Source organism: Urocitellus parryii, chromosome 1 (assembly GCF_045843805.1).
Source record: "Urocitellus parryii isolate mUroPar1 chromosome 1, mUroPar1.hap1, whole genome shotgun sequence".
NCBI classification, from domain to species: domain Eukaryota; kingdom Metazoa; phylum Chordata; class Mammalia; order Rodentia; family Sciuridae; genus Urocitellus; species Urocitellus parryii.
In genome coordinates, this window is record NC_135531.1 from 117,873,945 (window position 1) to 117,887,717 (window position 13,773).

Consider the following 13,773-nt stretch of genomic DNA (forward strand, 5'->3'; position numbering starts at 1 on the left):
TCATTCATTCATTCATGGTGCCGGGGTTACACCGGGCCTCCTGCTAGCCTGACTCTAGGTTCAGTCTCTCAGCTCTTAACCCTCAATTTCACGTGTCAGTCTTGCATATTAGTGTGCAAACAGCTGTCCTATCTGAAATGCACCACAGATGTCCACTCAGCTCCTGAGGCTACTTTGACCTCATCTCCCAAAGCTGCCCAGCAGACCCTTGGTGCAGCTGTCCACCCCCACTAGGGGGCACTCTTTACCAGTCGCTCAACCAGAAACCTTGACTTTGACCCAATATTAGACTGTTCTGCAAAATCAGCTGGCTCCACCTGCAACTATTTCCAGGTCCAGGGGGATCACTATTATCTGCCCACTTTGCTTGCTGCCTGGAATAGGTTCCACCATCTCTCACCCTGATGGCTGCAGCGCTTTCCCTGCGGCCCTCCATGACCACTGTGCCCTACTCAGTAACTCAGTCTCTGTGAGGAAGTGAAAGTGCCTCTTACAGAGGGGCACAGTGGAGCTGCGGATCGGATCATCCCTGGTTGGTGAACAGAACACTGGCCAGTCCACGCACTCCCCTGAGGACCCTCTCTTCTGCTGATTTGCCACTTTGCTCATCATCTCCAAGACTGCAGTTCGGTTTTTTGCTGTGTTCTGTTTTCTCCTCTTGTGCCTGGGCAAAAGCATCAGGAAGGCTATGTCCACTGAACATGGAACCTTTACATGGACTGAAGATGACATCGTAAGCTCTATGAAGCTGCCTTCAGGAGCCCAGCACGGAGCAGGAAGCCTCACGCACACACTGGATCTCTTAAATCCAGCTCAAGACGAGGCCATAGGGACCCCAGGGCATTCTTGGTTGGCTGGGCCCTGCTGGTTCTCCCTGCCTCTCACACCTGGGTCTGCTCTTCTCCTTGCCCATTTGGCTCCTGACTCTCATCTCCTCTGGATTCTTCTAGCCACCCAGATCTTGCCTTTCTGTCCCCTTCACAGGCCCCTGGGATATTGTCCCTGGACATGTCTGCGGGCTCATTTCCCACATCCTTTTGCCCCCTCAGAGACCACTTCCTGCCTGAAGTCTGGAGGAGCTGGTCACCTGTGTGACCAGCAGGTGACACCATCCAAGGCAAGCACTGCCCCTTGGCCTGAAGAGCATATCCCAGCAGTTCTGCCTCCGACCTTCGCATGAACAACCAGGGGATGCTGGGTGCTGGAATTTAACCACATAGAAGGATTTGCTCCAAGACTGGGTGATACTTAGAAGCTGTCTGGGCACAGAGCCATGATAGAGCTATGCCCCCAGATTCTTATAGTTATTAACTACGCCATCTTGGAACATGGTCTTTTCCTACCTTGGCTTTCTCACTTTTTGTGTGTGACATTATCATGTAATTAAGTAAATCTATTTACTGTTCCTTTTAAATGTAATATCCTGCTTAACTCGCTCACTTTTACAGACCCTTATATACACCTTATATCATATTTTTATTACATTTACCTTGATCATGAATAAATTAAAAATAAATCATTTAGCCATGGGGAAGTATGATATGCAGGTTTGTGAGACCCCAATAAGAGCAAACAAGCACAGCATCCCACTAGACTAAGTTTACAGAGTTTTGGGCTCAGTTTCCCAGTTAAAGTTCCTTTTTGGGGGGCGGGGTACTGGGGAATGAACTCAGGGGCACTCAACCACTGAACCACATCCCCAGCCCTATTTTGTATTTTATTTAGAGACAGGATCTCACTGACTTGTTTAACACCTCAATGTTGCTGAGGCTGGCTTTGAACTCCAAATCCTCCTGTCTCAGCCTCCTGAGCCTCTGGGATTACAGAAGTGCACCACAGCTTCTGGCTAAACTTTCTTTTGTATGTTCAAATGCAAGAAGAAACTGAAATTATTTAATCACCATTCATTGCTTAAATACTTTCAATAATAAACTCACTACAATTACTTAAATATTATTTCCAACTTTTAAAATTAGCTTCATGAGCCGGGTACGGTGGCGCATGCCTGTAATCCCAGTGGCTCTGGAGGCTGAGACAGGAGGATTGTGAGTTTAGATCCAGCCTCAGCAAAAACAAGGTACTAGGCTCTTATCTCTAAATAAAATACAAGGTAAGGCTGGGAATGTGGTTCAGTGGTTGAGTACCCCTGAGTTCAATGTCTGGTACAAAAAAAAAAATAGCTTCATTACATTAGCTGAAAATAATAAAGATTGCTGCCTCTCAGAACGCTGCCTGCTTCAGTACTAGGGCAACCAGCATAAACTCAGGTCTAATTCTGTAGGGTTTTTTTTTTCAAATTTTATGAGAATAAACACAATCAAGAATATTATTGTTCTTTTTTTAATGTTTTTTAGATGTCAATGGACCTTTATTTTATTTATTTATATGCAGTGCTGAGAATCGAACCCAGTGCCTCACACATGCTAGATAAGTGCTCTACCACTGAGCCACTTACCCCAGCCCCTTTATTGTTCTTACATGCCATCTGCCTACAGTACATTAAATGGCTTTGGTGTCTCAGGAAGCCTTTTTAAGTTTTTGTTGTTGTTGTCATTACAGTTTTATATCCCAGCACATTTAGGCAAGACCATCTCTTTTTACATAGGCGGCGCAAGTTGCCCTGACAAGGAGGAATCCACAACCATAGCCAGGAAACTGTGCCCTTGGATGTGAAACACATACCATGCTGATTTTCTCCTTGAAAAGCTGCCTCATCTGCACACGCCTCCCCTGCTGTCCCTCTGGCCACCACACGGAGACCCAAGGGCTGCTGCTCTGAAAGCTGCCTTGCCCTCCTCTGACCCAAAGTCCGCCTGCATTTTCATTGTGAGAGCTGGAACTTGTCTCTCCTGCTGGTGTCTGGCTCTGGGTGGAGCAGACTTCTCCTTTCAGTAACCCTGGGTATCTTGGGGACCTGGTCCTACTGAGAATCCTTTTCCCCAATGTGTTCTATAATTTGCCAATCAAGTCTGTAAACAATGAAAGCTAACTTCTGAGATTCCTCTGTGTCCACTGAGGCTTTCCTGTGGATAAAACGTTGAGATAGAAGCAATTTGTACATTCTTTATAAGATGGATTTAATTTTTTCTTAACTTAGAATGGGTCCCACCTTTGCTATAATATATGTATATATATATATATATATATATATATATATATATATATATATATGTGTGTGTGTGTGTGTGTGTGTGTGTATAGGTGTACATATCTACATGTATGTGACAGCAATGGTAGGACCATATACATATACACATATATGTATATACATATGTCTAATATATATCTCCATGTTCAAACTAACTCATTCAATTAAAGAAATCTTGCAAAAGGTTATTCTTTTTTTTTTTTTTTTTTTTTTTTTTGGTACCAGGGATTGTGCTCAGGGGCACTTGACCACTGAGCTACATTCCCAGCCATATATTGTGTTTTGTTTAGAAACAGGATCTCACTGAGTTGCTTAGTGCCTCACCATTGCTGAGGCTGGCTTTGAACTCCTGATCCTCCTGTCTCAGCCTCCTGAGCCATTAGGATTACAGATGTATGCCACTACACCCAGCTTAAAGCTTATTCTTGGCCTGGGGATGTAGCTCAGTTGGTAGAGTGCTTAACTCAAGTGCACAAAGCCCTGGGTTCAATCCCCAGCACCACAAAAAAAAAAAAAAAAAAAAATTCATTCTTAGTGAATCTCTCAATCTAAGAAAATGTAACATATGAATTACAGACAAATTGGAAAAGATTATCAATCCAGGTCTTAAGTATAGCAGGATTTATTTTTAATCTAAGTATGTGGAAGTCTGTCTACTTAAAATTCAATTTGTTAATACTTCTAGTGAAAGTGATTTTGAATATTTCAGTTTAAAAGAAAATGTTGAAGTATTGAATAAAGAAGTTAAAAAATAGAAACTTTTTTTTTTTTGCTTTTTTAATCAATCATTAATTTAAGCACCTACTACATGCCTTGACCTCTTTGGAGTATTAGGATACACAAGAGAATCACACAAATAATGTGACAGGGAAGGCTACATCATTAGTTATTTGTTGATGCTGATTTGACTAATACACAGTTTTTTAAAAAAAAATATGATTTATATGTATAGTTTTAGAAAATTTGGAAAATGAAAGAAACTACAGACAAAATGTGTATTTCCAAATACCCAGAGTACTGTCACCCAGAGTCAGGCTCCTGGTGCTCTGCCTTACACACTCCTCATGTGGCCCACCTACTAGGTCACACAGCAGGATTCTAGTCTATGGTCTGTAGCTTGGCTTTTCCGCAGGTTTTTTTTTTTTTTTTTTTTTTAAATGGTTAATATCCAGCCTGGCGCGGTAGCACATGCCTGTAATCCCAATGGTTTGGGAGGCTGAGGCAGGAGGATCGTGAGTTAAATAGGGCTGGGATCTGGCTCAGTGGTCAAGTGTCCCTGAGTTCAACCCCGGGTACCCCTCCCTCCCAAAATAATAATAATAGTTAATGTCCATGATAGGCCTTTTCTCTCTAGTGGGAAAATTAACATACTGTTTATGGATCCTGTTTCAGGATGGACCGTTTCCATCTGATGCCATTATAGCTCTTCTAAGACCTGAGACCTTGCAGAGAGAGGCTTAGTGGGGCCTACAAAGTAAACTGTGTATTCTTTCTTTGTCAGCTGCAGAAATAAGGTGACCGACCTATGTGCAGGTCAACCCCAGCTGGAGAAAAGGAGAAGGCCAGCTGCAGGTTTTCAAAGACCATCTCAGCTCACCTCCTCAGGCCAGAGGGGCCCTGGGAAGAAGCAATTCGCACAGCCACAACCAGAATATATCAGCTGCACAAGTCAGTCCAGCTGCCCGGTGAGAGCCGGTCATGGCAGGCAGGAGCATCAGGAGGCTACTGTCCAATGTTCCACCATGTCATGACAGGGTGGGCTTCCCTATCCTGCATCAAGAAGACACTAGCTGGAGACACATGGTCTCTAGAAGGAAGGGAATATTGACATGGCTTGAAATGTATAAAGTGCAGGGCACAGTGTGCATTTTTATGTTCCCACAGGATTAAAGACATCAACATGTGTGCACCCACAGGCTACGGGAACTTAGTTTTGGAAGGCCCTGCTCTGTGCTCCTCTCCCACTCAGTCATTGCTACAATGTGGCTCTTACTTGTCCCTCAAGAGTTCATCTGCTGGGAGTGTGGATGAGCCCCAGAGAGATGGTGATACAGCCAACAGGGCCAGCCAGAGCCTGTGCCAGCTGTTTGGATTTTCAGTCACAAAAGTATCAGCTAAATTGTTCTTTTCCTTATAAAGTTAGCCCATCTCATGTATCATGTTAAAGTAATGCAAAATGAACTCATGCATTCATCTTCTCCTCTTCCTCCCAGCCCAAGTCACGTGGTCATTCTTTCCAAGAACCTTTTCTTCCTGTGTGCACCATGATTTCTGATAGTGACTTAAAATAGTAATATGTCCCAAGAAATGCTCATTTATAGTCATTAACTTCATAGTGGATCAAGCATCCTGATACTGGCTTCTCATTTTGAATGTGGCACACTTATTTTTTAATTGCATATTAATTAAGAATTATGTTGTGAAATTGGGTATGGTGTGGTCTACCTATAATCCCAGCAACTTGGGAAACTGAGGCATGAGGATAGTATGTTCTAGGCCAGCTTTAGCAACTTAGCAAGACCCCATCTCAAAACAAGAATTTAAAAATAGGCTGGGGAAGTAATTCAATGGTAGAACACTCATGAGTTGAATCCTCAGTAACACAGGTACACACACAAGGTTACACTGTTGAACTAAAAATAAGTATCCATTTGTGCATCACACTAAATTAATATATTTACTAATGTGTAAATATTTAAATTTTATCTTGGATTAATATTTTAATTTTTTAATATTTTCCAGTAAATTTTAAAATTTTTTCTTCATAGGTACATAGTTAATTTATTGTTGCACAGAGAAGTTTGAAATTCTGAAATGAGTTAGCACCATGATATTGGTGATATTATGAGTAGCCTGGATATGTTGTGGTAACTGCTGTAGATATTTTGGTTCAATAAAAGAAAGCGTGTTCTAAAACTCAGGCTGAAGTTGCATGGAAGACTATCCCTTGCTTAGATATTACAGAAGGACAGATGATTTGATAGATGGGATAGACAGTCAAGTGTTTTCTAAAATTTAATTCTTTAATTTCATAGACAAAATGATCCTGAACTAAGGTGGGGACACAGTTTGTTGACAAACCTAAACTCAACTTTGTCAGTATAGGAATTGCCTCAGCACAGGGTGGCAGGGGAGGGATTTCCCAGGAGTGCCTGTCAAGGCTTTACTGCCCCAAAGCCCCAGCCCCTCATCCTAACACTGCACCATTGCTAACCTGCAGAGAGGGCTTGATGTGCAATGGGTACGTTAGATGTCCAAGTCCTGCAACCTAAGTTATTGGAAGAATTATTGTCACATATATTATTTTTATTTCTATTTTTTAATAAAGGACTGGGATTATCTTAATAGTCTATGTCATTTCTTGCTGCATTGTCTGTGTACCTATTTGATCCCCTGGGCTATTATGAATAATGCTTTGCATTCTTCCCAGCAGAGTGACAGATGACATTGTATTTTATCAATATGTTAATGTCCCAGGAAAAATTGTGCCAAATGACTTCTTTTAAAAATGAGAACCATTCTCTGGAATCAAGTAATTGAGTTAAACTAGTGAATTAGCTGAAGCAACCAGCCACAGAGGATAAATGAACAGGCCCCAAACCACCAGTCACTCTTTCCAGGACAGCCACATCCTGAAACTGGCAGCCCACTTGCTGTTATCCCTGTCACCACCCGACTCATAACTAGAGATGGAGCCTCACAAAGGAACAGTTCTGTTTGGAACACACCCTGGAGATAAGGAAACTCAGAACAATTAGCCTCTGCAGACAACAGTGTCCCCAGAGACCTGCACTTCCTCTTCTTTCTCCCGTGGTGTTCTGTGGCTGGGGAGCCGGTCTTTGGAAGAGCATCCGCTGGGTCACATCAGAGCCACATGCTCCACTCTTAGTTTCCACGACGCCTTATTTAGAAGCCATGTCACCACAGGACACAGGCAGAGAAGTCCGTGTGAGCACCAGGGTCACTGCAGGGGCAGGTGGGAACATGGGGTTTGCAAGTTGTCTCAGCTTCAAAGTGCTCTAGGGACAGTCACGGGATTGCAGGTGCTACATCAATAGAATGAAGCTCCAAGGGACACCAAGGGACGAGAACTCATGACAATTACACAAGCCATTCAAGGTCCCATCCTACCAGGCAGCTCAGGAGCTGGTAAGGGAGGCCCACAGGGAGGAGGCCAAAGCAGGCACAGCAGGGGGTGAACCTGCTGGGTGAAGGGTAGACAGAGGTCATCCACCAGGGCTGGGACGGCTTCTGGATGTAGCTGCTGGGACGCGGCTGTCACCACCACATCCACCTAGGAAGATCAGCTTTTCAGAGTAATTTTACTTGTAAAGTTAAATTTTGGATGAATATTGCTTTTGAAGGGCCTAGTTAGGGTCACCTACCTTTACTTACACACTTTGAAAATATGTCCATTTCCAAAATAAGTTTATGCCAGAATCTCTAATCTTTTGGATTTTTTGTTGTTCTTTGGTTTTTGTTTCTTTTTTTTTTTTTAGGTGATCCTTTTCTCTCTCTCTCTCTCTCTCTCTCTCTCTCTCTCTCTCTCTCTCTTTTGCATTACAATTCTTAATACACCTTTATACCACAATTTATCATCCGCCTCCTCTGCATCCACCTCTGGTAGGCCCTTGGTCAACATACAAGATATGTTGACACTTGTTTCTTTATTTAAGTGTTGTACCTCCTGTTTCCACTTTTAGGAAACCACCTTCAAACACCATGATGAGTTTTTTCCTGATTTCCCTCCCACCTTGCCTCGAATTAATCCAATAACTATGTCCTTTATCTTCCTTTAAATGTCATAGAAGGCAGAAGAAAATTGTTTTTCCTCTGGCTCATGATTTTTCCTTCTTTTCCTGCAGTGGAATTTGTGGGAGACCCATACATTCAGACCCTCTTAGCGTGGACCTGCAGCAGGAGTGCTCAGGGCCAAGGCATGTTTCTGTATTAAACTGTCATCCACAACTGCACGGTGTGAAGCCTGGACCTGATCTAGGAAGCGCCTGAAGAAGTGTGTAAGTCTGAGGGCTGGAAAAGTGCCCCCACCTTTCTCCTGCGTTTCACACAGACTGGAGACTGGATCCACACGAAGGGCTGGGGCGGCCTCCAAGCTCCCTGGAGAGCTTCCCAGACACCTTGCCCAGTGGAGGCCAGGGAGGCCTGGCATATGTGTCTTCCATTTGTCAGATGGACAATGGGTTCTGTGCAGCTGCAGCCGGGGCGGGGCTGCCTCTAATAGCCGGCAGAACACCCCACGACTTTGCTGTGCCATTCCACCCCAGCTGTCCTGGGATGTCCCTGAGGATATACAAAGCCTCTAGTCCACACTGACCCAAGGGCTTCCACACTGACTGCCTCATCAGCAGTGTAGACATACTGTGTGCCGTGACAATGTGAGTCAGCCATTGGGATCCACTTTCTACCAACAAAAATCACACTTTCTGGAATAGCACGCACAACTAGCCCTATCCAGTCTCCCTGGAAGGCCACCTAAGAAGGAGACACATCAAATTCCTGAGGACCCAGCACACCAGAAAAACAGAGTCCTGCATCTTCGGCCGCTCTCTGCACACTGCTTCCTCTGAGTAGAATCCTCCAGAATGACAGGGCAGGCTGTATCTGCCAAGCCTCCGGAGCACCAACTTCAGACACAAGCTCCTTTGTGAGTTTTCAGGTCCGTCCCCGGGCTCACATGCTACCTGTGTTCTGCTGCCCCTCCCCCCAGTACTTGGGTCTGGCAATGTCACACCTCTGTGTCACTATTTTGTCCATGTGCCAGTTTCCCCTGAAGCAGGACATGCACTCTGGTGCGTGGCAGCTGAAATCATCTATTAAACCAGTAAGTGGTGGCCTGCGGCCAGCCTGAGGAACACAGGACAGCACTGTCCAGTCCAGCCCTGTCCACAGCCAGTACTGCTCCCTACATGTGCTCAAGTGGAGACTCTCTCCCATCTAAAACACAGAGCAGGTATAAGAGAAATGGCGAGTCTCTGTTGGGCCATCACATAATTTTTTATATTTCTTATTATATTTATTCCATTAAAAATACTTCCAAAATCTACAAAAGTTAAATGTTCCTCTAAAGTAAATTTGCCTCACAACATCCATGGGCCATCACATTTATTAACTTCCTGCAGGAGCTTGACTCTACTTTACTCTGTCCTGGCTCAGAGGAAAGGGACTTGGGAATAAAAATGTGAACAGAATGCATTATTGTCCCTGAATCAGGCAAACTGCATAAAATAATAATACAAACCACTCTTTAAATGTAGCATTATCACATAGATACAGTTTGTTGAAATGCAGTTGCGCTGCCTGGAGCTCTGGGCATGGAGAGTGCTGGGGAGGGCATCTGCCTCTTCGTCATCCACCTCTGGTAGGCCCTTGGTCCACTTTCACCACCACTGGACCCTGGGAGTGATCAGAGCTTGGCCCTTCTCCCTGAATTCCTTCCATGGCAGCACCAAGGTGCACTGGGTGCCAGCATCCCTCCCTGGGCAGGGAAGGCTGTTGCTGTGCCTACAGGGAGTAAGAGACCACCTGAGTGGGCCAGGCTTCAGTGGGGCTTCTGGGGAGAAAACGCAGGGCTAGGAGCTCACACTCATTAGGTCAGTGCAATAGAAAGCAGGAAACAAGGCTGGAGACACGGTCGCAGTGGAGTGTTTGTCCAGAATGTGCAAGGCCCTGGGTGTGACCCCAGCATGAGCACTGAAAAAGGAAAACCATGAAAAATAAGAGCAGAAAATGGCAAGAGTGGGGAGCTTGTAAAGAAAGTGGAAACTTTGGCACTGTTGGAGAAGCTAGAACTACCTTATGATGTGGAATCCCACCTCCAGGTACAGACCCACCAGAATAAACCAGGGTCTGGAAAGATTGCATGTGTATTTGTGCTCTTAGAGGCATTCCACACACGGCTGAAATACAGAAGCAGCCCATGAGTTCCTGACAGAGGAGTTAATAGTCAACTGTGGTGTGTGTGTGTGTGTGTGTGTGTGTGTGTGTGTGTGTGTGTGTGTATGTGTGTAAAATGAAACATTATTACGGTTACACATGAAGAAATCTGCAACATGTTATGATGAGGATGATTGTTGCAGAAGTGACACTGAGTCAAGTAAGTTGACAGGAAAGACGAGTATTAGAGGATGCACCTGGGTGAGTCACCTTGAGTGGGCAGGATGAGAGGGACAGAAAGCAGAAAGGTGTCGCCAGCCACGGGGCATAGCAAGCAGGAAGTTATTATTTAACAGAGCGACAGCTGTGTGCAGTGAAATGTTTAGGAGATTATCATCGTTTTCAACACTATTGATGTATTTAATATTACCGACTCTATGCTTACAAACAGGATTATAAATTTTTAAAAAATGTATTTTTTTAGTTGTAGTTGGACACAATACCTTTATTTATTTATTTTATGGGGTGATGAGACTTGAACCTAGTGTCTCACACATGCTAGGTAGGCACTGAGCTACAGCCCCAGCCCCCAGGATAGTAAATTTTTTGTTAAGTGTATTTCACCCCATTAAAAAAATGTCAGGGTTACAAATGCAGGGTGCAATTGCTTAAGTGGAAACAAACAGAGACATTTTAACATCCCCAAGCTGGAGGGAAATGCTGAGTCAGACCTGGTGCTCTTGAGGTTTCAGCTCAGGCTGTGGGGCTGGGAGATTGTAGATCCCTCTAGCAGAGTGGAGGGTGGCACCCGGGAGAGATGAGGGCCTTGGCCAATAGGGCTCCTCGTAAACAGGAGGCTGTGCAGAGACCAGGAGCCCCACCCCTGGAAGGAAGCTAAGGCCACCAGCAGAGGAGAACGTGGGTTCTGTATTCCAGCCAGCTGATGGCCTCAGAGGAGGCAGGCCAGGGAGGCTAGAGGAGGAGTGGAGGATGGGCAGGGTTTCCCCGGGAGATCCTAAACTCTGCACCCTGAGTCGGTCAGGATTAGGGTCAGGAATGGAGAGGCTGAGCATCAGAACCACATTAACAACAAGGAGTATTGGCACAAAGATTGTTCAGCCTGAAAGAGAGACCATGAGAAACAGGAATTCAAGTTAAATAATCAGATGCCCGGGAGGAGCTTCCCATGGGGCTACTATCATCCATCCCACCTCTGGCCCACTCCTAAGGGAACTTTGTTTTTAAGAACAATGTTATAGACCTCATTAGCCTCCCAGTGTCAGAAAACAAGCTTAAGAAGCAATTTTATGCCTGGCCCTGAGGTGCACGCCCTAATTACAGCGGTTTTGGGAAGCTGAAATGGGAGGATTGGAAGTTCAAAGCAATTCTTATCAACTTAGTGAGGCCCTAAGCAACCCAGCAAGACCCTGTCTCCAAATAAAATGTTACAAAAAAGCTGCGGATGTGGCTCAGTGGTTAAGCACCCCTGGGCTCAAGCTCTGGTGCCAAAAAAAAGAAAAAGAAAAGAAAGAAAGAAAACATTTTGAGCTTTGCGCTTAACAGCTCTAAAACAATAAGTGAGCTCCCCTACCTCACCCCAACCTCCTAAAAACTACCATGATCCCACCAGAAATGGTGACCTTTCCTTAGCCTGCCAATCAGATGGGGGTGTCTGGGTTCAAATGACCCTAATAATCAACTTATCCATGCATGGGAGCCAATAGGTTGCTTTATTGCCCCAACCCGAGGCAGCTCATCTTCTGACTCATTATCCTTGCTCCACTTATTTTGTCATCTCTTTTTCTGTCTTTAGTTAAATATATCCAGCTTATGCCAGAACCTCTCTTTGGCATGTGGTGCCTCTTAGCTCATGTGACCCTCTCTGAACAGCCTCGTAAGAGGGCCGCAGCACTGACCTCCAGTGTGAGATGAAATGCAGCAGGGAAAGTGACCCAGCTCATCCCAGCCTCTTAGCAAGTGGCACAGCCTGCAACCTGGAACCAGGTCGGCTTCTCCAATTCCAGGCCCTCGGCCCTTTCCCTTTCTTCTCAAACCTCACATCTTCAGTGTCCTGCTTGCACCTGAAGTGCCGATCCATTTCACCTCTCCACCTCACCTTTGGGCAGGCAACCTCAGGGTCCTTTACACCCCACTGATTACCAAAGCCCAGGCCAGGATTTGTACTCATAGGCATGAACCTTGGAGGACAGGCCAGGGCCTGAGTCATCTGGCCCAGCCACTCCCTGCAAACTTATCTTGCTGCCACTCCTCAGGCCCAGCATGAGCCTGGCTGGCCACCTCTGGCCACCTGGTGCCCCAGCTGCCTTCCTCCACAGCCGCTGTGTGCACTGGTGGGGGATCTACCTGCAGCTTCACTCGCCCCCACACATCAGCAGACCTGGCAGGGTCTGCCTGGACCCTGCAAGTCACTGTAGAGTTTTCTGCTATATTCCTGCAGGACCGGTGGGTGATGTTTCTCCCAGATAATAACTTGTAATGACCCATTGGCCTGACTCTGTGCTCATCTCTCCCAGTTGACCTCAAGGCTGCTTGAGAGATGAGGTCCTGGCTCTGTTCCTCATCCTCATGCCTCAGGTCCCAGGGTTCCGTGGCTACCAATAAACATAAACATGCACAGACAGACTGATTTGACAGAAGCATGACCCACTGTCACCTTAAAACTCATCCATAGTGAAAGTACACTTTGCTCAGATGACGGACATTCCCACCGACCTGCCAGCCTTCTAGATGACATTAAAGACCTCACTGTACTCCTACAACTCTGCCTCCCCATGGGGGAGCAGGTCCTTGGTTAATCCCCTACCTGCTCCTATCTCAGTCCCCCAAGTGTCCTTTCCAACAAATACCTTGGATGACCTCTTTCTCACTTCCAGTGTATGTGTTGCCCCAATTGTAACACACCAGTCAGCAAATGGATGCCATATTTTTTTAAATATTTATTTTTTATGTGATGCTGAGGATGGAACCCAGTGCCTCCCACGTGCTAGGCATGTGCTCTATCATTGAGCTACAACCTCAGTCCCAGTGCCACATTTTTTAAACCTTCAGAATTGTTGCTGGGCTGTAGCTCTATCATTATTATATGCATCTATTCAGGTATCTCCTCTTCAGTGGTCTCATTTCTTTATCATTAGGTAATTCACAGAAGATAGAAAAACTGAAGTTCGGTGGACATGCTACAGGGACACTGCTACATCGATGTTCATAGCAGCTCAATTCACGATAGCAAGACTGTGGAACCAGCCTAGATGCCCTTCAATAGATGAATGGATAAAAAAAATGTGGCATTTATATACTATGGAGTATTATTCTGCATTAAAAAATGACAAAATCATAGAATTTGGAGGAAAATGGATGGCATTAGAGCAGATTATGCTAAGTGAAGCTAGTCAATCTTTAAAAAACAAATACCAAATGACTCCTTTGATATAAGGGGAGTAAACAAGGACAGGGTAGGGACGAAGAGCTTGAGAAGAAGATTTACATTAAACAGGGATGAGAGGTGGGAGGGAAAGGGAGTGAGAAGGGAAATTGCATGGAAATGGAAGGCGATCCTCAGGGTTATACAAAATGTCATATAAGAGGAAAGGAGGGGCAAGACAAGATAATACAAATGGAAGAAATGATTTACAGTAGAAGGGGTAGAGAAAGAAAAGGGGAGGGGAGGGGAGGGGAGGGGAGGGGAGGGGAGGGGAGGGGGGATAGTAGAG

The 13,773-nt window shown here is 45.2% G+C and overlaps 1 protein-coding gene across 1 annotated transcript in view; it reads right to left on the reverse strand.

Annotated features, from left to right (window-relative positions):
• Positions 1-436, reverse strand: part of LOC144254621 (olfactory receptor 11L1-like) — a 44,761-nt gene extending 44,325 nt beyond the window's left edge. Inside the window, exon 1 of the mRNA XM_077797999.1 lies at positions 401-436. Coding sequence (XP_077654125.1) covers positions 401-436 — 36 coding nt within the window. The remainder of the gene's footprint in view (positions 1-400) is intronic.
• Between the last annotated feature and the right edge of the window lie 13,337 nt (positions 437-13,773).